The sequence below is a fragment of the Lemur catta genome, chromosome 1 (genome assembly GCF_020740605.2).
Source record: "Lemur catta isolate mLemCat1 chromosome 1, mLemCat1.pri, whole genome shotgun sequence".
NCBI classification, from domain to species: Eukaryota; Metazoa; Chordata; class Mammalia; order Primates; family Lemuridae; genus Lemur; species Lemur catta.
The window spans coordinates 172,893,035-172,918,072 of NC_059128.1; the positions used below are offsets into that span (position 1 = coordinate 172,893,035).

Sequence of the window (25,038 nt, forward strand, 5' to 3'; positions counted from 1 at the left end):
TTACCTATCTCCAGTGCTGCCTCTGTATGCTTACCATCATCAGCCTATCTAAGAACCACTAAACATCGCTGAACAGAAATGTCACACAGAGTGGTTGATGGAAGTGGCAGCTCAAAAGGGAGATTAAACCAGCCTTAGGGAGCAACTGCCTCATGACTTTTCATCTGAGGGTCAGATGTAAGCACATTTTGTCTTCTCAGTCACCACATCTTCTGATGCCCTTCCAAAATTTCTTTTTCTTTTTTTGGTAGGAACTACATCTTATATTCTCAATCAACCAAAATAACTATTGAAATGGTGTAGAATGGAAGATATGAGTATAGACTCTGGAGCCAGACTACCTAGGTTTCCATTTCATCTCAGCTACTTGCTAGTTGAGTCACCATGGTAAATCCCCTAGCCTGTTTGTATCTCAGTTTCCTCATCTGTAAAATGGTACCTCATTAGGCTGTAGACAGGTTTTAATTTTTTTTTTTTTTTTTGAGATAGAGTCTTGCTTTGTTGCCCAGGCTAGAGTGCAGTTGTGTCATTGTAGTTCACTACAACCTCAAACTCCTGGGCTCAAGCCATCCTCCTGCCTCAACATTCCAAATAGCTGGAACTACAGGTGCACACTGCCATGCCCAGCTAATTTTTTTGTTTTTTAATTTTTTGAAGAGCAGGGTGTGGAGGGGGGGGTGTCCCTGGGTTGCTCAGGCTGGTCTTGAACTCCTGGCCTCAAGGGATCCTCCTGTCTTGGCCTCCCAAAGTACTAGGATACAGGTGTGAGCCACCATGCCTGGCCTGGATTAATTTAAATACTTGCAAAGGACTTGCCTGGCACATAGCAAATTCTGTATAAATCTGAAGCTCTTTGAGATTACCACCATTTTGACACAGAGTACCCAGAAGGACATTCACTCAGCTGTTAACAATGGTTTCCTCTGAGGAGCGGGGATTTAGGGAGGGAGGCTAGTGGGAGGATTTTAATTTCTACCTCACGCACCTCTCTGTATTGTTTGAATTTATTACTTTTTATCAAAAGTAAAATGAAGAAAAAATTAAATAAAACAATCTATCCCAATCTCCCATTGAAATAGCTAAGAAGACATGGAGATTAAAAGAAAAAAAATCCACCCAAACATTTTACACTAATGTTGCTAATCCAAGGCTTGAAACTCACAGGAAATTTTTGAACCCACAAGACCAAGAGAGGCTCAGGAGTGGGGGTGAGGGAGGATGACATCAGGGGCCCATCTATGCTCTACATCACCGCCCCCCAATAGATATTAAGAACTCTTCTTCAGCCCAGTAGCAATTAAACTTCGAGGTCAGTGGCAACCGAGAAATCGAGCCCCCTTGACTTCACAATTAATTAGCTTGTCTGTTTTGAAGCAGGCATCGGTGGCGAGCGCCCCGGCGGGAAGACCCGTTTCTTTCTGTATTCCGTGAGAAACTACAACTCCCAGAAGACGCCTGGGCAGGAATGGGGGACAGGACGAGGTGAAAGTGAGTCTAGTGCCCAAGCGTGGTCTTGGCCCCACCCACCCTGCCCTAACGTCACTCTCCGGGAGAAGCACTGGAAGCTCGTCTGTGCAAGGGGCAAGCGTTCAAGAAACCTCTCCTCTGTGCTGGTCTGAAGGAATCGCTTGAGGACGTGCTCTGGTCAACAGGGGCGAGGACGAGTGTTAGGAAAGAGCGCGCAGCCGCCAGCGCCCCGGAGCCTGAGCGAGCCTGCCGGCTAACGCAACCCGGGCATCCCCGCCACGAGGCCCACGCCCCAGCCACGCCCGAAAGGGCTGTCCCCACACGCACCAGCCAGAATGTTCAGGGGGCACGGTTTGCCTCCACGGTGGCATAGGAATGAGATTTAAAATGGAACGTTCACGTTAGGAATTGTCATCGCCCGTGGGAATAACTGTTAGTGCACCCTGGCTGCCTCCTTACCAGTTTCAGAAGCGTCATTAAAGGTAATTACTAGGATGTTCACTGTGTCAAAAACATGGAGCTACCCACAGCTATTATCTTAAGAAGGGTGTGGCCACTTTTTAAAAGTTTGGCATTTCCTCAAAAGGTTAAACATAGCATTCTCATATGACCCAGCAACTCCACTCCTAGGTATATATACCCAAGAGAATTGAAAACATAAGATGCCTATGATAAAACTTGTACGGAATGTTCGTAGCAGCATTATTCAAGATAACCCAGTGAGTAGAAACAACCGAAATGGCCATCAATGGAGAATGGGTACCACATTCCATACACTGGAGTATTATATTACTCAATCATAAAAGGGAATAAAGTACTCATACATGCCACGACATCAGTGAACCTTGAAAACATTATGTTTAGTGAAAGAAACCAGACACAGAAGGCCACATACTGTATGATTCATTTATATGAAATGACCAGAATCAGAAAAACCAGGGAGTTAGGGGATAGAAGAGGGTAATGGGAGTGACTGCTAATAGGCATGGGGTTGCTTTTTGAGGGACAAAAATATTCTGGAATTAGGTAGTGGTGATGGCTGCACACCTTGAAATATACTAAAACTCACTAAATTGGAAACTATAAATAGGTGAGTTTTATGGTATGTGAATTGTATCTCAATAAAGCTGCTCTAAGAGAGAAAGAAATATCCACCAAATGTTAATGCAACATCTTTTCGAAAGTATGGCCACAGTACCAATTTTTTTTTTTTTTTGAGACACAATCTTGCTCTGCCACCCCAGCTAGAGTGCAGTGGCATCATAGCTCCACTGCAACCTCAAACTCCTAGGCTCAATGGATCCTCCTGCCTCAGCCTCCCAGAGTGCTAGGATTACAGGCATGAGCCACCTTGCCCAGCCCAGAGGAACCAATTTTTATTTTAACTTTTCTGTTTTTGTCAAATTTTTCCCTTCTAATGGGCAGCTATTACTTTACCAACTGAAGCTCTGGAGTCAGACAGACTGTATTCAAATCCAGGCTCCTCCAGGATAAAGCTGGTAGTCTTGGGCAAGTCACTTAATGATTCTAAATCTCAGGCCAGGCATGGTGGCTCACACCTATAATCCCAGCATTTTGGGAGGCTGAAGTGGTTGGGTCCCTTGAGCCCAGGAGTTCTAGACCAGCCTGAGCAACATAGTAAGACCTCATCTCTACAAAAAAAAAAAAAGAGAGAGAAAAAGAAAAAAATTGGTCAGGCGTGATGGCATGCATCTATAGTCCCAGCTACTTGGGAGGCTGAGTCAGGAGGATCACTTGAGCCCACGAGTTTGAGGTTGCGGTGAGCTATGACGCCACTGCTCTCTAGCCTAGGCAACAGAGGAAGAGCCCTGTCTCAAAAAAAAAAAAAAATTCCAAATCTTAGTTTCCTCATGTGAAATTATGAAACAAGGGGTATTAGTTCACTTAACTCATAGGGTAGTTGTGATAATTTTGTAATAGAGTGTTATAAGCTTGGCATGGTGTCGAGAGCTTCTAGTCCCAGCTACTCAGAGATTGAAGTGGGAGAATTGTTTGAATCCAGGAGTTTGAGGCCAGCCTGGGCAACATAGCAAGACCAGTCTCTAAAAAAATAAAAAGGGGTGGAGGGAGAGAGAGAGAGAGCGAGAGAAAGAGAAAGAAAGTAATGTTAGAAACCAGGTGTGGTAACTCATGCATGTAATCCCAATAATTTGGGAGACTGAGGCAAGGGGATTGCTTGAGTGCAGGAGTTTGAGGCTGCAGTGGGATATGATTGTGACACTGCACTCCAGCCTGGGTGACAGAGTGAGACCCTGTGTTAAAAAAAGAAAAAAAAAATGTTATGAAGCACTTAGTTCAGAGCCTGGCACATTAGTAAGTGCACAAGAAATATCAGCTGCCATTTTTGTTATTAAAAATAGAAGGTCAAAAAGTTCATGGAGAATGAGTATTATGAAAAAACTATGCATAAATTTCGAAATTTTTTTGCACCAAAATGAACTTGTACTAACTTGTTATAACATGTCTGAACAGGATCTACTTTGAGTCACTAAGAAAGATAAGGCATCAGTTTGAAAAGAGCCCTTATCGGAGCAACATGAATTCTGCTAAAATAGAAGCAAGAACAAATGTCTAATTTATGGTGAAGCTTGAGTGGAAGAACGGTGAAACCATTGATGCTTTATGAAAAGTTTATGGGGTCAATGCCTCAAAGAAATCAGCAATTTACAAACAAATGCATAACTTGTTTTAAGAAGGGACCAGGTGATGTTGAAGAGGAAGCCCACGTAGGCAGACCATCCACCTCAATTTACAAGGGAAAAATTAATTTTGTTCGTGTCCTAGTTGAAGAGGAATGACAATTAACAACCTAAACAATAGCCAACACCATAGACATCTCAATTGGTTCAGCTTACACGAGTCTGACTGAAAAATTAAAGTTAGGCAAACTTTCTACTGGATAGGTGCCAAAACCATTGTGCCCAGATCAGCTGCTGACAAGAGCAGAACTTTCAATGGAAATTTTAAACAAGTGGGATCAAGATGCTGAAGGATTTTTTTGAAAAATTGTATGAAATATAATCCTGAAGACAGAGAACAGTCAAAGCAATGGCTCCCAAGAGGTGGAAGTGGTCCAGTCAAAGCAAATCAGACTGGTCAAGAGCAAAGGTCATGATAATAGTTTGGGGGATGCTCAAAACATTTTGCTTGTTTACTTTCTGGAGGGCCAAAGAGCAATAACATATGCTTATTATGAGAGTGTTTTCAGAAAATTAGCCACAGCTTTAGCAGAAAAACACTGAGAAAAGCTGCAACAAAGACTCCATCATGACAACGCTCATTTCTTTCATCAGACAAGATCAATTTTATGAGAGTTTTGATGGGAAAAGCATTAGGCATCCACCTTACAGTCTTGATTTGGCAATTTCTGACTTCTTTTTGTTTCCTAATCTTAAAAAGTCCATAAAGGGCATCCATTTTTCTTCAGTTAATACTGCAAAAGAGACTGTATTGACATGGTTAAATTCCCAAGACCTTCAGTTCTTTAGGGATAGACTAAATTGCTGGTGTCACTTACAAGAGTGTCTTGAACTTGAAGGAGCTTATGTTTAGAAATGAAGTTTATATTTTTATTTTTGTCTTTTAATTTTTACATGAACTTTTTGAAGTCCCTTCGTATAAGGCAATAAAATAATGATAATAATGATAATAGTAATTATAGCCAGTACTTACATAGCACTGCTGTAGATGCTTTACCCATATGTTAACACATTTGATTCTCACAACTACTTTTGGAGGTGAGTACTCTTTTCTCCCTTGTATAAATGAGCAGTTACTGTGGAGTGGATAAACACTTGCCAGTGGGATGCAGTCTGTACATTTTGTACAGGAATTTAGGAGCAAGTAAAGAGCATAAACAACTAAGGCAATCAGGAGAGATTTCATGAAGGAAGTGGCCCTGGAAGCAAAGGAAGGTGAGCTCTGGATAATCTCATTTGGGTGGGAAAGGGCAATGAGAGCCTTGCAGGTGTTAATATAAAGGAAGTTATGTAAGCAGATAGGTTGAAATATTAACATTTGCTCAGTCTGGGAGATGAGCATAAGGATATCTGTTATATTACTGTCAACGGGAAAAAACCAATCTCTGTAAAATAATTTTAAAGAGATTTATTCTGAGCCAAATTTGAGGATCACGATGCGGAGCCACGCCCAAGAGGCCTTGAGCAAGTGGACTAGCTGTGGCTGGATTACAGTTTGGTTTTATACATTTCAGGGAGACAGGGGTTACAGGTAAAGTCATAAATCAATTCGTGGGAATCATACATTGGTTTGGGCCGAAAAGGTGGACCATCTCCAAGCGGAGGCTTACAGGTTATAGGTGGGTTTAAAGATTTTTTGGCTTGTAATTGGTTAAAGACGTGAAGCTTTGTCTAAAGGCTTGGGATGTTTTAACATAGTTGCTGTTTATCAGACATAAGCCGCCAGACATAGATTTGTTGTGTAAATTGAGGATCTGCAGTTTTGTCTTGAATAGCCTTAGGCCTGTTACTGTTACAAAGGATGTCCCCAAGGAGGGAAGAGGGCATGATAAGGCATGTCTGACCTCCCTCCTCCTGGCAGGCAATTTAGTTTTAGTTTCCTTTGGCCACGAGGGAGTCCATTCAGTCAGCCGGTGGGAAGTGGTGGGCCTTAAAATTTTATTTTAGTTCACAATACTTTCTGGACTTTTCTGTACCTTAGAAATAATTACTAATTAATAAAAATTAAAAATAATCACCATGTTCTGGAGACATAAAACATTTTCTTTCTCTTAATTCTTGACCTTTCTATGTATACATACAAGAAACATTTGCTGATCGGTACAATGAGTAAATGTCAGTTTGTTTTATCCTTTCTAAAATACACCTTAGTGTTTTTTTTTTTATTTCAGCTCATTATGGGGGTACAAAAGCTCAGGTTATATACATTGCCCATGTCCTGCCCATCCCCCCGAGTCAGAGCCTCAAGCGTGTCCATTCCCCAGACAGTGCGCCTGACACTCACCATGTAGTCATACCTCCATCCCCTCCCCCCCCACCTCCCCGAGTCAGCACCTTCAAGCATGACCATTCCCCAGACTGTGCACAACGCACTCATCATGTAGGCATACACCCATCCCCTCCCCCCACCCCCCACCCCCGCCTCAGTCTGCTATCCAGTTGGTATCATTCCCCAATGTGCATTTAGGTGATGATCAGGGAAACCAATTTTCTGGTGAGTACATGTGATGCTTGTTTTTCCATCATTGGGATACTTCACTTAATAAAATGGGTTCCAACTCTCTCCAGGAGAACCAAAGAGATGTCGTATCACCGTTATTTCTTATAGCTGAGTAATATTCCATGGTATACATATACCACAATTTACTAATCCATTCATGAATTGATGGGCATTTGGGTTGTTTCCACATCTTTGCAATTGTGAATTGGGTACAGGTGTCTTGGTCATAGAATGACTTTTGTTCCTTTGGGTAGATGCCCAATAATGGGATTGCTGGATCAAATAGTAGGTCTACTTGAATCTGTTTAAGGTATCTCCATAATGCTTTCCACAGGGGTTGCACTAGTTTGCAGTCCCACCAGCAGTGTATGAGTGTTCCTGTCTCTCCGCATCCACACCAACATGTGTTGTTTTGGGTCTTTTTGATAAAGGCCATTCTCACTGGAGTTAAGTGATATCTCATTGTGGTTCAGAGAAGACCCTGTATAGCAAAAGCAATTTTAAGCAATAAAAACAAAATGGGAGGCATTAATTTGCCAGACTTCAAACTATACTACAAGGCTGTGGTTCTTAAAACTGCCTGGTATTGGCACAAGTGCAGGGACACAGACCAGTGGAACAGAACAGAAAATCCAAATATAAAACCATCCTCATATAGCCATCTAATCTTTGACAAAACAGACAAAAACATACTCTGGGGACAAGAATCCCTATTCAATAAATGGTACTAGGAAAACTGGATAGCCACATGTAGAAGACTGAAACAGGACCCACAGATTTCACCTCTCACAAAAATCAAATCATGGTGGATAACATATTTAAACCTTAAATGGGAAACGATTAGAATTCTAGAAGAAAATGTAGGAAAGACTCTTACAGACATTGGTCTAGGCAAAGAATTTATGAAGAAGACCCCTAAGGCAATCACAGCAACAACAAAAATAAATGAATGGGACCTGATTAAATTAAAAAGCTTCTGTATAGCCAAAGAAACAGTCACAAGAATAAACAGACAACCTACAGAATTGGAAAAAATTTTCACGTACTACACATCAGATAAAGGACTGATAACAAGAATCTATTTAGAACTCAGGAAAATCAGCAAGAAAAAATCAAACAACCCTATCAAAAAGTGGGCAAACGACATGAATAGAAATTTTTCAAAAGAAGATATAAGAATGGCTAACAAACATGTGAAAAAATGCTCAACATCCCTAATCATCAGGGAAATGCAAAACCTTAGTGTTTTAATTCTATTCACCTTTTTACTTATTATATTTTGGAGATGTTTTAGCCAGATAAATTTACCTCAACCCTTGTCATGATTTCATAATATTACACAGTAGGAATGTTCTGTGGTTTATTTCTCCATTCGATTGGCCCAATTTTCTGCAACTACAAGCATTGTTCCTAACACTGTGTGTGATTGTGCACGCCGAGTATCCTTGTGCAAACCCTTTCACGCATTGTTCAAGTGTTACTCTGAGGTAGACACCAGGAAGCAGAATCGCTGGGTCATAAGCCCAATATTTTCAAAGTAAATGCGCATGTGAACCCGGAACCCAGACAGTTTCTCCCGGTGCCCCGGCCAGGCGCGCGCGATCCACAGCCGCGCGCCCGCGCAGGCCCAGACCGCTCTGGCTGCCGGTGGACAGATTAGGTGCGAGGGCGCAGTGACCTACTACCTTCTGGGCACGCGCTCGGCCCCGCCTCGCGGCCCCTTTCATTGAAAAACCCCTACGCGATCACGTGAAAGAGCCGTGCAGGCCACGTGACGTCACCGAAGTCTGGCCAATGGGACCCTCTGTTTATGTCAAGGTCATCAAATATTCATGCTTCTCCCCGCCCACCCCTCGCTGCCTCGCCGCTCTCGGGCTCGGGTCTGGGGCGCCGAGGTAGAGCAGGCGGCTGCGCGGCTGGATCGCTGCGGGCAGGGCTGCATCGGTTGCTTTCTGCAGCCGCGTCTCCGCCTGCTCCCCTCGTCGTCCCAGGGTCGTTGTGCGTGTCCAGTCCGGGACCCAAGCAGCCGGCCATAGCGGCCGGCCGGATCCGCGTCCCGCCTCAACGCCCGGAGGACATGCTGGAGAGAGAATGAGCCAGAGAGACACGCTGGTGCATCTGTTTGCCGGGGGGTACGGTCCCGTCCTGCGTGCGGTCTGGGGCTAAGGGTGCTGGGCCTGCAGTCGCGTGCCAGAGGGGCGCTGGGGGAGCTCCAGTCGGGGGCGCGAAGCAGCGGGGTCCGGGCGGGGAGGGGTGAGCAGCCTCGGGCCCGCCCGGCGAGAGTGAGGCCCAGCCCGGGGGCGGTGAGGGGCTCCAGTTCGGGGGAGCCACGGCGTGAGGCCCGGGCTCGGGGTGAGTGGGGCAGGTTCGCGCGAGGAGGGTTGGGGGAATGAAGCCCGGGCGGGGCGTGAGGCTTTGGGCCCGCGGAGTCGGGGTGAGGCGGGGGCCGGATCCGCGCGCCTGAGCGGCAGACGGGGCTGGGGTCGACGCCAGATCCCGGGGCTCCCGCGGGACCGGCCCACGCGCTGCAGGCTCGGGGTGTCCGGGATGCGGGCCGCGGTCAGGAGCCCAGGTCCGAGCCTCGCGGAGCTTGCCGGGCCCAAGGGGGACGGCGCGGGAAGCGTGGAGGCCGAGGACAAAATGGGCGCCGGGGCCTCCTCCGCCGGCAGTCCTTGCCGTGCGGGCCCGGGCCTCGTCGCGTCACTCACGCCCCACCTTGGACCTAGGGCAGCTGATTTCCGGGCTCGCTCTGCCGGGGTGAGCGCTCAGGGGCGTTCGGGCACCAGCGGGAAGGGCTCTGATTTTGCTCTCGCCGGTAGGTGCTGTAAGTTGTTTCTAGCTCGTGGAAAATTTCCTCCCCGAGCTTTTTCAGGTTGTGAGATGTGCAAACCGGCAGTGCCTTTGGGGTCAGATTCTTTTCATGAAAACCAGCCCTCTTGTACGTCCCGTTGCTTTTCTGTTGCTTAGAGGAGAAAGTAGGGATGAAGAGAGGTCAGATTCTTTGATGATAGTTACTGTGTGTGTGTGTGTGTGTGTGTGTGTGTGTACAAGATTAGGGCTAAGCTTAAAGTCTTCGTTCCCTGGCTGCCAGCATGAGTGCTACAGCTATTTTGCAGAGCTAATTTAGTCCCCTTTTTAGATTTATTCTTTCCAAGTTATTTGGAGTATCATAGCGATATTAAGAGCTACTTTGTATTTGTAGGATTATGGAGTTTTTATATAAAAAATGGCTACATCGAATTATGCTGAGACAGACCTGCATGCCCTTAAACCCTACAATTTATTTTTAGATCAGCTACTTTAAAAATATTAAATACATTGGCAGTTCTTTTCACGGTGTCTTGCTTTGATTTGGGACATACGGACTCTGTTGCCAGCGATGGCAGTACTTAGGTTGGCACACATTCATTCAACAAACAAACATAAAGACAGTATTTTCTATTAATCTGTGAGGTCCAGTTTGGGCAAAGTTTGCTTTCCATATTTCTGAAATGTTTACTACCAATAATCAGACAAATTAAATCATTTTTTAAAAATCCAGTAGCTATATAGTTACTCTTGAAAAGTCAAAGTGTCTTGACATGCAATGCAAATAATTGAATTCCTTCATGTAATTAAATCTGTGGTAACAGCTGAAAGTTAGGAGCCTACACATCTGGTCTGGCCACTGTTTTAATTTAGGTGAAAAGTGAACAAACCCTTTGGTTTTAATTGCTTCATCTGTAAAATTAGGAGGTTGTACTCTGTGATCTCTAAGGCCCTTCTCTAGCTCCTAACATTTCTGTTACTCTACATTCAGGATTCATACATCAAGTTTTGTTAAAAGTAGGACACACATATTTGAAATAAATGTTAGCTTGATTGCACTAACTTCCCAGTTTGAATTAGGATCATCAATTTATTATTGATGCATGTAAATTTAGGCTGTTCTGGTTACCTTTTTCATTAAGAACAGGAGTGGAGCGGTTTTGTAGCATCTGAACATAGATTAGGAGCTCCCCTCGAAAAAAGGTTTAAAATATTAAATGAGATACTGATATGTAGGATCTGATACAAGATAGGTGTTCAGCTGTATAAATTCCCTTCCTTTGTATCTCATCTTGATTTTATTTTTATATGTGGTTACATAACTAATTTTGATAAAACATGCCTTATCTTTTTATTTATGTTTTGAGACAAGAGTGTTGTTCTGTTGTCCAGGCTAGAGTGCAGTGGTGTCATCATAGCTCGCTGTAACCTCAAATTCCTGGGCTCAAGCAATCCTCCTGCCTCAGCCTCCCTACTATCTGGGACTACGGGTGCATTCCACCATGCCCAGCTCATTTTTCTTTTTCTTTTTTTGGTAGAGACTGGGTTTTGTTATGTTGCTCAGGCTGGTTTAGAACTCCTGGCTTCAAGCTATCCTCTCACCCGGATCTCCCAAAGTCCTGGGATTACAGATGTGAGCCACTGAGCCTGGCTCCAGCAGCCATTTTTAGAATGTTCTTAACAAAATACAAAATTTATTTTTTATTCTGAAACAATTTTGTAAATTGAAAGTCATGAAATTTACTTTTTACTTGAATAACAGCCACATAGGGAAAGAGAGAGCAATCTCTTCACAGGCTGTTGGGTCTGTGCCACTTCATATGCGTTTATTGTTTGGATTAAGTGTAGTACATTTTAAAAGAACCAAGAGTAACCTTTTACAGTGGCATCTAATATTAGGCAAGGGTTTTTGGAATATGGAGCCTTTTGGCTGTTTTCCTGATGAATAAAATTTTATATATTAAAGTATTTATCAGGATCTCAGATTTTTAGTAGCCTAGTATCTGTATTGTTAAAGCAGGAACATTTGAAACACATCAGCGCTGGACCTTGGTTCTGGGTGATGTACTCACGTGCGTAACTCGTGCTTTAAGACACCCTTTAGTCCCGTTATGCTTTTTTTTTTCTGTTCATAAATAAGATTTATTGTGTATGTTTTCACATTACAAGTTGAATTATTTTCTAGCTTTTATTAATGTTTCTTTTTATCGTGGTAAAAATTAACATAAAATTTACCATTTTAAAATGTAGAGTTTAGTGGCACTAAGTACAGTCACAATGTTGTGCAGTCATCACCACTGTCCATTTCCAGAACTTTACCAAAGGGATAAAAACTTTTAGAAAGGTTAATAATTAGAAGTAAATAGGGTGGACAGGAGAATCAGGCAGTCTGTGGCCTCCCATTATGCTTTTGCCAGAGTTAATGTTCAGAGTTTGTAAGGTCATTGGTTAGGTTAATTGAGTTACAGAGGCATATCATAACAACCTACAAAAAGGATGTAAATATGATTTAATTTTAGCTGTACCTTTAATAACACTGTGTATCTATGTAAAGTTATATGAGCAGTATGAAATGCATTTTTAAATGCTTTTATAGAATTGTACATTGTCTAATTATGTGACCCGAATATATCTACCAAGAGGCAGTTCATTTATTTTTTTCTATTTGTTTCAAATGGGAGCTATAAACCGTCAAACTTTAAATGGATGAATTTTTTCTTGGTAGCTTCTATGACAGAGAACTTAATATATATAGTAATATTGCACATTATCTGTTATTTATTTTCATATCCTGGAATTAATGCATTTGTTCACTTATTAAATCATTTATTTACTAATTCAGTAAGAAACTCTCGTTTTGTTATAATATTTGTTAAATTATTTCACCTACTTCCTTGTAAGATCAGGGCAGAAGTGCAATACTTAAGGATAATTAATGTGATTTATTTTCACTTTGTCCTTATTTTTTCTTAGTACCATATCCTTAATTTTTACCACATTTCCTTTTCATCTGGCTTAGCCTTTTTGGGCTGCTATAACAAAATACCATAAACTAGGTAGCTTATAAACATCAAACATTTACCACAGTTCTGGAGGCTGGGAAATTCAAGATTAAGGTACAGGCAGGTTCTGTCTGGTGAGGGTCTGCTTCCTTGCTGTATCCTCACTGACTAGAAGGGGCTAGCTAGCTCTCTGGGTCTCTTTTATAAGAGCACTAATAATGCATTTATTAGTTCTCTGTTCTTGTGACCTAATCATCTCCCATGGCCCTGCCTCCTAACACTGTCTCCTTGGGTTAGGGGAGTAGGATTTCATCTTATGAATTTTGGGCAAGACAAACATTCAGATACTCCCCCTTTTTTTCCGTTCTGAAAATGCATTCTGTCATTCTCACTAATGGTAAAACTAAGGGATGTTGCTTATCCCTCCTTAAGTTTGGCTAACATATTTTAAGAATCTGCTCTTTAGTGATGGATATTTCTTAATTTAACTAATGCCCTAGTTAGTAAATTACAGTGGAGTATTACCTGCAGGCAGAAAAATGGCAAAATATTTTAACCTGTTTATTTTGCTTTGCTTTATAAAGCTACACACTCTATTTGTCTGATGAAAGAGGTTTGCCACCTAAAGTTAACAAAAATCAATTCTGTAGTGCCTTTTAAAATATACTTACATCAATATTGTGGACCTCATCAGAAAATATTTTGTCCATTTATAAATTACCTCACGCATTAAAAACAAGTTTCCTGGTCCATACATCCTAAAAAGGTTAACATCTAGGACAAATGTCTAACAATTACAACCTTGGAATCCCAGTTCATTCCCATGATCCACCCTTTCCTTAGCAGAATCCTGAGGTGCCTTAGGTTTTTCCCAGGTATGGTTAGGAAAAGTCCTTTAAAGCAGGGGGAGCTGGATCTAGTTGTTCAGTAGCTTAGGGCTATCCAGCTGTTGGGATTTCACGCTTGTGCACCTGACCTAGGGATTCATGTCTCTGGGCATCATGGCTGACATTGATCTGCTTGCTATTCATATTTACTTAGTGAGCAGTTTCTCTTTACCCTTTACCTCTCATCTTCCCACCCCCAACTCCTTATTCCTATGCTGCTGTAACTTGTGTGGAAGAGCACTTTGAGGCACTCAACAGCAGCCTTACTCTTTTTTGCAAAACCTATTTGCACAGGGTTTTTTGTTTAAGTGATAGGGTCTCTGTTGCCCAGGTTGTAGCATGAATTTCTGGCTTGAGGATCCTCCCACTCCAGCCTCCCAAGTAGCTGGGATTACAGGCGTGAGCTGGGCCCGGCTTGTTTTGATCTTTTTAAAACCAGTTTCTTGGTTACACTGCCTAGCTTAAAAAACAAAAAAAAAACAAAAAAAAAAACAGTCTAAGTATCTTTTTGCCACTCCTTTACTCCAGAGGTCTGTAAAGGCCCTTAAGTAGCTAGACCCCTGGCATGCCAGAGTTTTTATCTTCACTTTGTGCAATAAGTAGAAGCAACACTTGAAAGTTTTTAGTTACTCTCAAAATCTTGATTTTATTAGCATCTGCAGTGTAACCATAGGCAAAAAATGTATCTGCATTCCGTGAATTCCTGAGATGATGTGATTACTTTATGTACAATTTGGCAAGCACCATGAAAATAGTTTTAAAAAGTCCTTTCTCAGCATGGATGAAGCAGAGCAAAAAGAAAAAAGTCTTATAAAGGCGTTTAGTGATAGCCATAACCATGTTAAACAGTTCTTAAATATTCTATAAAAATCAATGCATAGTTAAATAATTATCTGACTTACCAAGCAACCTTGGCCTTCTCATATCTTTAAGATATATGACATATATAAAACTTTTTAAATGAGCATTGATCCAGGTAGTTTCAGTAAGAACATATAGTTCATGAAGAACATACAGTTATTTCTAATGTGGATATACCAAGGGTAGAGTGACATTTACTAGTTTTATTAGATTGATAACCTAGAAACTGCCCTTTCTAAACTCTGAAGAGTTTTGATCAGAAGAATGACTTGATCTGACTTTAAAAGTACTTATTTTATTTTTTTAGAGATAGTCCTACTCTTCTCCCAGGCTAGAGTGCAGTGGCACAGTCATAGCTTACCGTAACCTCCAACTCTTGGGCTCAGGTGATTCTCCCACCTCAGCCTCCCCAGTAGCTAGCAGTATAGGCACAAGCCACCAAGCCAGGCTAATTTTTTTGTTGTTGTTAAGAAATGAGGTCTTGCTATGGTGCCCAGGCTGGTCTCCAACTCATGGCCTCAAGTGATCCTCCTGCCTTGGCCTCCCACTAGGATTACAAGTGTGAGCCACCATGCCCACCTAAAAGTTTTTAACACAATCACTCTGACTAGTGTACTGAAGATAGATTGGGGGGGGGGGGAAGGGTAGAAGTCGCAGACTACTAAATACTGGAATAACTTCAGTAGGATACAGTGGTAGCTTCCACCAGAGTGGAAATGGTGAGAAGTGATGAAGTTTCTGGATTATTTTGGAGTTGTGGATCAAATACACTTGCACACCATACACATCATTTTTTCATACAATTTCATAGGGTTCACTGGTTCCCAGAAACATCAGCCCACATATTCTCTAGTTTAAAACCTGTGATATTTTAAAATATATAGTTACAATTTTGATAAAATTAATTTTAAAATAAATATATACAAATGGGAAAAAGAAAAAAGGCTGCTGAAAGATAATAAGTACTAGCATTACTCAGATCCGCTCCCTGACTTCCTAGTGGAAACAGCCAAAGCTCTTAGCTAGTTCTTTGGGAATTTTCTTTCATATTTCTAAATGCATTCTGTTGCTTTTTCTTGATTTTCATATTTAATATGTCATACATCAGCTTTCTGTTCCAGTTAATGAGGATTTAGTTATATTGTAACACTCCCCACTGAGCCGTGTTCATTCTCAATAAATATATAGTTATAATTTTTTGTTAAATCAATAGTCAATGCTTACCTTCTAACAATATAAATATTGTTGTCTGCTGAGCTAAGTTGTTTATTCTTTTGACCTTTCCTTTCTTGAATAACTTCATTTTTCCCCCCTGGAGTTAATAATTGCCCGGATTTAAAATTTTTTGCATAGTTATGAGTACTCACACTTGAATATTAATATTTATTTTCATATGGTCAAATGTGTTAGTGTGTCAGTCTTTTTTCCCCGAGGACTTTTGTCGCTCTGACCTTGGTGATCCTAGCCCTATCCAGATTGGTTATTTTCTAAGCCTGGCATTTCACTATCATCTTGAGATTCCTTTCTCTGTTGGGTTATTCTGTTCCTACATTCGATTCCCTCATCAGTTTACTCTCTTTAATTTGTGAAACACATTTTTTAGTTAGCTTCGTAAAAAAAGGGTACAATGTAGGCAGTTTCTTGAATACTTCTTTGTAAGTGTGTTTTATCTGTTTGGTAGTTTGGTTTGGTATAGAATTCTAAAATAAGTAATCTGCAGGTGTTGAGAAGTCTGATGATATTATGATTTTTCCTATCATATGATCTTTTGTTCTTTCTGAAAGTTGACGAAGTCTTAAAAGATTGCAGTCCTGCATCTTGATGTGCAGTTTTTTTTACATCCTTTGTACCTGCTGAACCTGAACTCAGAGATTCTTGAGTTCATGCTCCTGAGAGAATGAGCCTTCTGCCCAGGAATATGGTTTTACCTATTGTGTGTATGTGTGTGTATGTGTACACAAGGGATATACACTGAACATCCTGCTTTTGCTCTATAGCCTGTCTGCTAGGCCTTATTTTCAATTCTTTGCTTTGCATCAGTCTTGAGTATTTGGTGTGCCCTTAATCATTAGGCCCCCTTGGTATTTTGCAGGGTAAAACTCTTTGTTTCATTATGTCGGTTACCCTTCCTATTTGCCTCATTAGATGAAATCTTGCATCTGCTGATTTCTCTGGCACTCTGTCCTTGTGGCACATTCCTTTACATAGTGAGATTTTTAACATGGAGAGGAGATAAATCTAATGTAGTTAATCCTGTTTTCGTAAGTGGAGATTTTAATGTTTATTGAAGCAGTAGTTCGCTGCATCAAATCTAGTGATTTCAGTATACATATAATTGCTTTAAAATAGCAGCATGAGAAATACCAGAGTGTCATTCCTATACCATACATCTATTGCATTTTATGATTTAAAGCTGCTTCAGGACAGCCTAAGTGCTTATGTGCATACCCACTTATACCACTCCCTACCTCTGTACAATTGAGATCCTCATTATGTATTTTACTTGTTGAAGTATTTTAAAGTATCGTAGTATCGTAGACCTTTTCTGTGGTCTAACCATAACATATTTGTAATAGCTCTGTTTAAAAATTTTACAGTTCCTCTTGTTGGTAATAGACACACATAACTTCAGTAGTAGCTAATATTTATTGAGCACTTTTTATGGGCCACTTTATAAAATACTTTACATGGATTATATTATGTAGTAGATCATCTTTATAAGCCTGTGAGGCATAGGTATTGTTTTTCTCTGTTTTGTTTCTTTGTTTTCTTTGTATAGTGCGTTTGGAACCAGGAATGACTGGGTAGGTAATAAGGTTTTATGTGCTAACTTTGCTTTATGTTTGTTTGTTTTAATTATAGAAGTAATTCATGTTCAAGAATATATTTTTTAAGTTTTACAGAACATAAAACCAAAACAAATGGACATGTTTGTTACAGATTTTGGGCCTGTTTTATGTTCAGTAGATTTACAAAGTAAATAAACAGCTGAAAAAGAAATCACGCAAAGTCGAATTAAGTATGATTTGCTGTAAATAAATCACTAATGTCGTGTTAACATGGTGGACCAACCTGTGGGTTCTTTTTTTTTTTTCTTTTTCCTTTCTTCTTTATTTTAGAGACAGGGTCTCGCTGTGTCACCCAGGCTGTGAAGCTCACTGCAGCCCCCAACCCCCAGGCTCAAGTGATACTCTTGCCTCAGCCTTCTGAGTAGCTGGGTCTGCAAGCATGTGCCACCACCACACCTGGCTAATTTTCTTTTGAGTTCTGCATTGCATATGCTACAGAGTGTACTGTGTGACAACTCATGTCTCTTACCTGCTTAGCCCTCAATACTTATCATATGTAAACTTAACGACTTTTGTTTAAGATTTTCCTTGTGGCCTTATATAAATTAAGGTTTTTGGTTGGGTTTTTTTTTTTTTTTTTTTTTTTTTTTTGAGACAGTCTTGCTCTGTTGCCCGGGCTGGAGTGCAGTGGCATCATTATAATTCACTATAACCTCAACCTCCTGGGTTTAAGCAATTCTCCTGCCTCAACCTCCCCAGTAGCTGGGATTACAGACACATACCACCACACCCGGCTAATTTTTTTTTATATATATTTTGTAGAGAGGGGGTCTTGCTATGTTGCCCAAGCTGGTCTCAAACTCCTTGCCTCAAGCAATTCTCCTGCCTCAGCCTCCCAAAGTGCTGGAATTACAGGCTTGAATCACCATGCCCAGCCAAAAATAAGGTTTTAAGACTATTTCATGGCTGTTGAAAAATAATATCTGTTTTTTGTTTATTGAGTATAGAGGTCTCTCAGACCTGGTTGGCTTTGTTTTAAATCTGCTATGACCATACCTTTTATCTAATTATGTTGATATCTGACTATATATTATGGTTTTGATATTTTCTTTTTGGGAGTTAAAATTTTTTAATTTCCTGTTTAAAGCCATAATAATTTTTTTTGAAATATTGAATTTATTATGATTAAATGTTTCACATAATATACATAGATTCAGTTCCAGGTAGTTATTAGCAATTCCTACTAGCTTTTACATATTATTTAAGTCAGATTTATCAAGGTATTATTTATGTACAATAAAATCCACAAAGGCTAAATGTACAGTTCAGTGAGTTTTGGCAAATGTATTAAAATCAGAATTACTAAAATCAAGATAATTAAACATTTTCTTTATTTCAAGAATTCCCCCAAGCCACTTACAGTCACTTTCTACTTCCTCTCCTACCCGTTGGTAGCCACAGATCTCATTTCTGTCCCCTCTAGTTTTGCCTTTTCCAGAATATCATAAAAATGTCATAAAATGAAAGCCTTTTTGTACCTGGCTTTTTAAAATTAACATAATGCTTTTGAGATTCATCCAGGTTGTTGCTTTTTATTGCAGAATAGTATTCCATTGTGTAGATATACTACAATTTATCTTTCACCAGTTGATGGACATTTAGGTTGTTTCCAGTTTTTACCTATTAAAAGTAAAGCTGCTATAGACATTCATGAACAGGTCTTTGTGCGGACCAGTCTGTTCATTTTTTGAGTCAGTAACTAGGAATGAGATTACAGGGTTGTATGGTGATTTTATGTTTAACTCTAAGAAACTGTCAAACTTTTCTAAAATGCCTGTACCATTTTCAGTTCCCACAGCAATGTATGAGATTTCCAGTTGCTCTTCATCAGCACTTGCTATTGTCAATCTTTTTAATTTTAGCCATTACTAGATGTGCAATGGTATCTCATTATGGATTTACTTTGCATTTTCCTGATGACATGATTTCGAAAAGTCTTGCTGTGTGTTTATTTGCATCCATACACCATTGGTAAAGTATCTGTTAAATCTCTTATTGTTATTATTGGATTGTGAGTGTTTCTGAATATAAGCACTTTATCAGTTATATGATTTGCAAATATTTTTTCTCAGTCTATGGCTTGTCTTTTCATTTTATTTATTTTTTTCTTTTCGTGTTCTTAACAGTTTCTTTCAAAGAATAGACGTTTTTAGTTTCAAGTGAAATCCAGTTTCTCAATTTTTTTCTTTAATGATTCATGCTTTTTTGGCTCTTGTTCAGTTAGGAAATCTGTACCTAACATAAAGTCAAGAAGATTTTCTCCAAATGCTTTTTTCTAGAAGTTTTCATGTTTTTACATTTAGTTACATGATCCATTTTGAGTTAATTTATTTAATGATTTCTTGTTTTAAATTTTATTTGGAGTGATATTAATCTTGCTATGCCTGCTTTTCTTTTGTTATATATGTTGTATATATTTTATCTATGTTTATTTTTAATTCTGGAGGTAGGATTGTTTAGTATATTACTGTGGTGAATTGGTTTTCTTTTTCTTTAGTGCGTACTTTGAAGATCCATGTTAACTTAATCAGCTTTTCTCTTTTCACTGCAGTAGAGCTCTTCTGAGTGATTTTCTTCTTTGGCTAGAAAGCATTTCTCAAGGCTTTACTGGGTAGCTATTAAAGCTTTAAGAGAAAACTATTTCCTAATCTTGTATTTAAAAAGAATAATTACTCAGCCTATATCTTACATACTTTTTAAACAGTTTTTATAATGTTGGTTGTTAAGAGCTTTTATTTTGTTGTTCTGATGATCAGTCGTTTTATTTAAATTGGATTCTTCTAAGTCTATTATATTGCACAGGTTTTCACATAACAGATACTAATTGTGGGTATCAAATGCCATGTTTTTTGTAGGTGAAATACGTGAGTGTTTGGGTATTTAAAATAATAGAAATATGTATGCTTATTCATCAGTGATTTATTTCTAACTACTCAGAAGACTATTTCTTGAGTTTTGAAATGATAGGAGTTTAAAAGGTAGGATATACCTCAAAGAATGGTCTAGGTTTGAGCAGCACCACAAGTCATACATGAATACTAATTCAACCCTTACAACATTATTGAAAGCTGTAATGTGACTTAACCAGTAAGTTACCAGGTGTTATCAGTAGTACCAATACCTACCAGTCGAAGTTTTCTTTAGCTATTATTCTTGCTCGGTAATTATTAAGCTTTGTTCTTTTCAGCTACTGAAAGTGTTTGTATGCTGTCAAATAAATGAAACTTAAAAAATTGTTTAGTCTTCTAAAATCATTAAAAATTTTAAATTTTAGTATGTTGGCAAAACTCCAGGTACCCATTTGGGTTACAGCTCTGGGCGTGTGTACTAACTTACAATTAAGTAGATAAGTTTTGTTCTCATTTTCTTTGTAGATGTGGTGGTACAGTGGGAGCTATTCTGACATGTCCACTGGAAGTTGTAAAAACACGACTGCAGTCATCTTCTGTGACGCTTTATATCTCTGAAGTTCATTTGAACACAATGGCTGGAGCCAGTGTCAACCGAGTAGTGTCTCCTGGACCTCTCCATTGCCTAAAGTGAGAGCACAGTATTCATGAATTTCTTTAGTTTGTTTACCTTAATGATTTCTATGTTTGTTTATTTATATTCTGCCACATTTAAAAAGGCTCTTTCTATGGTACCTTTGCAGTCGCCAAAAATTTTTTTAAAACCTCTTTACAAACTTAATGATAGAAGTTATTCTGAATTATATTAATTAGGAGCGATAATCCCTAATGGGGAAGAACAGTTAGATGGATAATATAAAACGTAATATTATTTTCAAGTCATGTGTATTTAGAATATTTTTCCACATTTATCCAATGTATTTTTTTCTAAAGCTATTAAGGGTATTTTCTTTTGGATTATTAATTCATTTTACTTTTGAAATGTGATAGTGTTAATGCTCGCCCTTTTTGTGTTTTTAATTTTCTGAGTACTCTCAAAAGTAAGTATATCCAGTTAATGGCAGTCTTGATTTTTATGTAACCTAAATATAACTGAGACTTAAAGTAGAGTTAGAGTTTTAAATGCTGTTCAGGGTTGGTTTGACATTTCCTGATGGTTTGAAAAACCATCTTTGTTTTTACATCTTATACTTCATTATGTTGCAATTGGATTTGAAATTTCAAAACTATTAAAATCAAGTCTTACATGTTTAAACTTACGTGTGTAACTGAATGCCTGTGTGTGTCTGCCTTATCAGCTCACTTGGGACTTAATCTGTTTGAACTTAGTTCAGTAGTATTTATTTTGTAGTAGCAAATAAACTCATCCTGCGTGTTTACCTTCGTTACCAAAAGCTTTTGTCAGTCTTTTTTCAAACTTGGTTACCTAAGTACATGAATAGATAGAGTAAAATTGTTGACAGTTTTGGATTAAAATGCCCTAGTTATAAATACTGCTATATTATTAAGAATAGGAAAACTGTTTTAACATGATGTTGAGATTTATTACCACTGATTATCTCTCCCTAAAATTCTTCTGACCTCTTTATATGTTTTTTTATTCTATTTTTCAGTGGTTTTGCCTTCTCTTCTTCACAGGTACTTTAGTAATCTCTGTCTGGGTTCTGTTTTAGTTCCTCAGTTTTTGAGGCCCTCTTTTAAGCTCTTTATGTATTAATTTATTTAATCCTCATAGTAGTCCATCCAATAAGGGAGTATGTTTTTTCCTTATTTTCTCCTGATTAAACTAAGGATGAGAGAAGTTATTTCATGGTCTCAAGTTAGTTACCAACACTGGGCTTCATAGTTAGGAATTCTGGCCCCTCAGCTCAGGCCATTAACCATTAGACTCAATTGTCTTTCAAGAAATCATTCTTAAGCATATATTAGCAGATGTTTGAGAACCACTTGGTCTCGACTGTTAACTCTGAATTAAAATACCTATTTTTCAATCTCTGTTCCTTCTGACCTCTAAAACTTCATTTAATAACATTCTCAGAAAGCCTTCTGAGCAGATTTGCACACAACTCTGTTCTGTGTCTGCTGTGTGTATATATATCTAGCTTGTACAGTATTTGCCTGTTAATATGGTTTGTTAAATTGTTTCAATGTAATTCTTTTTCCTACAGCTGGACAGCAAATTTCTCAATATCAGGGGCTTCACCTTCTCTTTTCTATCTCCTTACTCTGCTTAGTGATAAAGAACTCTTTAGGCAGTAAATACTCAATATAGTAAACGTTAACTGAGTGTAGGTAGAAATTATAACAGGCCAACCATTCTAGTACCCTAAAAGGTATTATTAGGGTGTTAGATCTTGTCATAGCATTTCAGTGGAATAAGGATGAGTTAATACTGCAATACTGAAAGTGTTGTCCAATATCAAGTATAAATTAAAGACCTCAAAAGTAGGGAGGAATTACATTTTTAATTGGGAATTATATTTGCTGGTAAAGATAGTAAAATTGAGGAAATTGAAGATAAGAGTAGCGTGATCATGTGAAAATAAATGTAGAAATCTATACCATTATGTCTTCTAATCTTGGAGGTATTTGAAAAAGCATTTTTAAAATTATCACTAGTAAATATATTATCAGTCTTCAATAATTTTACTATGTCATGAAAAAACAGATTTTCATAAGTAAGGAAAACTGACCAGAGAAGCATAACATATTATAATACAAACATGGGAGTTAAACTCTAATTTTGTTATACAAAGTAAATATGGTATCAGGCTTTGAAAGAGACTTCTTTCTAACTTTTTTTTTTTCTTTCAGAGTGATCTTGGAAAAAGAAGGGCCTCGTTCCTTGTTCAGAGGATTGGGCCCCAATTTAGTGGGGGTGGCCCCTTCCAGGTAAAAACCGTTTAAAAAGTTAAACAATTACGGCAATCTTTTTTTGTTTCAGGGTGTCTGTATTTAAGCGTTTGTAGATACAGTTAAATTTATAAATGTAGTTTTCAGTGTTTTGGGGAAGTTAAAATACTTGATTTTTTTTAAAGGGTTTCAGATGCTAATCAGAACAAATTTGCATAATTAATACTTGGTGGTAGGTAATGGTACTGGGTATTTTGAAGACTAGCAATATTTCAGTACTGTTTGAAATTAACAGTAATAATATGAATGCAAAGGATATGTTCTGTAATGTAAGGGAGACAATGTATAGTATTTGTATTAAATTATTGATAGTCTTGTGCTGGGGGGAAATAAAGAAGCATGGCATATTATAGCTAGAGGTTTAAGGAACACTATTTATATATAAGAGATTTAAATTTTAAAATTCTAAGGACAGACCTGAGATTTTTGGGGTAGAGGTATTGTATTCAAAGTTGAAAATGGTGAAGATAACATTTATCTTTATATTGCCTAGGCTAGGAGGTATAAAGTTAGTAATATTTGCAAGACAAATCTGGAAATAACCTTATAGCTAGTGGCTATGTACTGTGTCCTTTTGGAAGCATGCTTGTACTCTCTTCTGACTTTAGGAGACAGAAGAATCTTGAGGGGGAGCATTGAAAAGCTACATACTGCTAAGCCATAAACTACTGATATTTTGAGATAGGTGTTTGGTAGTTTTGGGGAATTTAACTAAACCAACTCTTACATTGTGAAAAATTTCGTCTCTAAGGTAAATAAGCATTATTTTAAACAAATGTTTTTCTTGGGTTAAAAGGCACTGATATTTAGTATATATCTCAGTCTTTTCTGCTTATTCTGATAGCTGCCCTGTTCTGTGCTCCACCTAAAGTTAGTGCTCCTTTCTGACTTTCTACATAGAAATTAAACTTCAAAGAAACAAGATGGAAAAGTAGAACCAAAGAGCTAAGAAGGGTGTCAGGGCTTAGAACAGGGTTGAAGAAAGGGCCAAGAAGTTTAAAAGCAGAGAATTTGTGCAGCTTTGAAGGGCAGTAAGAGATACCCACAGTACCTACCATAGTAAAGGAAGCCTAATGAAGGGAGATGTTGAACAGAAGTCAAGGAAATAAGGATAAAGCACTATGGTGTAACAAACAGGTATCAGTAACCATTTAAAAGGATGGGCAGATTGCACCATGTGGAGGTGCAAAGGACCCCCTAGTGAGATCATTGTGAAGCGATTTTTGCATCAAGTGAAAAGGCAAAGAACAAATAAAGGAACTAATAACCATGAGGACTAAGAGTAAGAAAGGGGAGGATCTGGAACTCTAAAACTAAGCCATTTTTTGGCTTAGGGGACAAGGCAAACATAGAATGGTTCTAGTCCCTATTAAAGAAACTGAAAAGGCCTGAAAACATTACCTTGTCGTTTTTTTCTCTGATACCATTTTATCTTAGGTTGTTGACTTCTTCCATGATAGAACTGTACAAAGTTCATATTTAGAGTGAAAATGCATACCCAGCTTTCTGTGTCCCGGCTGTGTACCAGATCCATGTCTTGCTGTTAATTGAGTTTCAACTTCTTATGGGCTCTTTTCTCACCTTCAAAAATTATCCAAAATTGCATCCACATTGTAAAAACTAAACAAAAATATATATAGCATAAAGTTTGACGTTCCACTTTGAACACATCACCTCTTACCCCATGCACCTTCCCTCACACATTTACTCTTCTCTTCATAGATAACCACCATTAATAAACGGTTTGGTGCATAGTCTTCTAGTAATATTTTGGGGTTATATACATAAAAATGTGTACTTATATTCATTATAATTTACATAAATGGAACCATACTAAGTACTTAACCTAATTTATCTTGAAGCTTTTTCATGATAATATGTGGAGTGTTTCTTTTTAATTGTATTGTGTGACTATCCCATCATTAATAAACACTCTCATGTTGATATAAATTTAGGTTATTTCCAGATTTTCACTGTTAAAAACAATGATTCTTTGAACATACCAGAGCCTTTATTTTTGAGTGCTTAAGGAAATGTATATTTTTGGGATGTTTACCTAAAAGTAGGATTTCTGGATAAAAGGGTATATGCATATTTAAAAATAATGAACATTACTAAATTA

The 25,038-nt window shown here is 38.7% G+C and overlaps 1 protein-coding gene across 1 annotated transcript in view; it reads left to right on the forward strand.

Moving 5' to 3' along the window:
* The first annotated feature begins 8,541 nt into the window (after nucleotides 1–8,541).
* SLC25A36 (solute carrier family 25 member 36) overlaps nucleotides 8,542–25,038 on the forward strand; it is a 31,919-nt gene continuing 15,422 nt past the window's right edge. Inside the window, exons 1-3 of the mRNA XM_045539307.1 lie at nucleotides 8,542–8,819; nucleotides 20,469–20,633; nucleotides 22,818–22,895. Of these exons, the coding sequence (XP_045395263.1) occupies nucleotides 8,779–8,819; nucleotides 20,469–20,633; nucleotides 22,818–22,895 (284 nt within the window). The 5' untranslated portion in view covers nucleotides 8,542–8,778. The remainder of the gene's footprint in view (nucleotides 8,820–20,468; nucleotides 20,634–22,817; nucleotides 22,896–25,038) is intronic.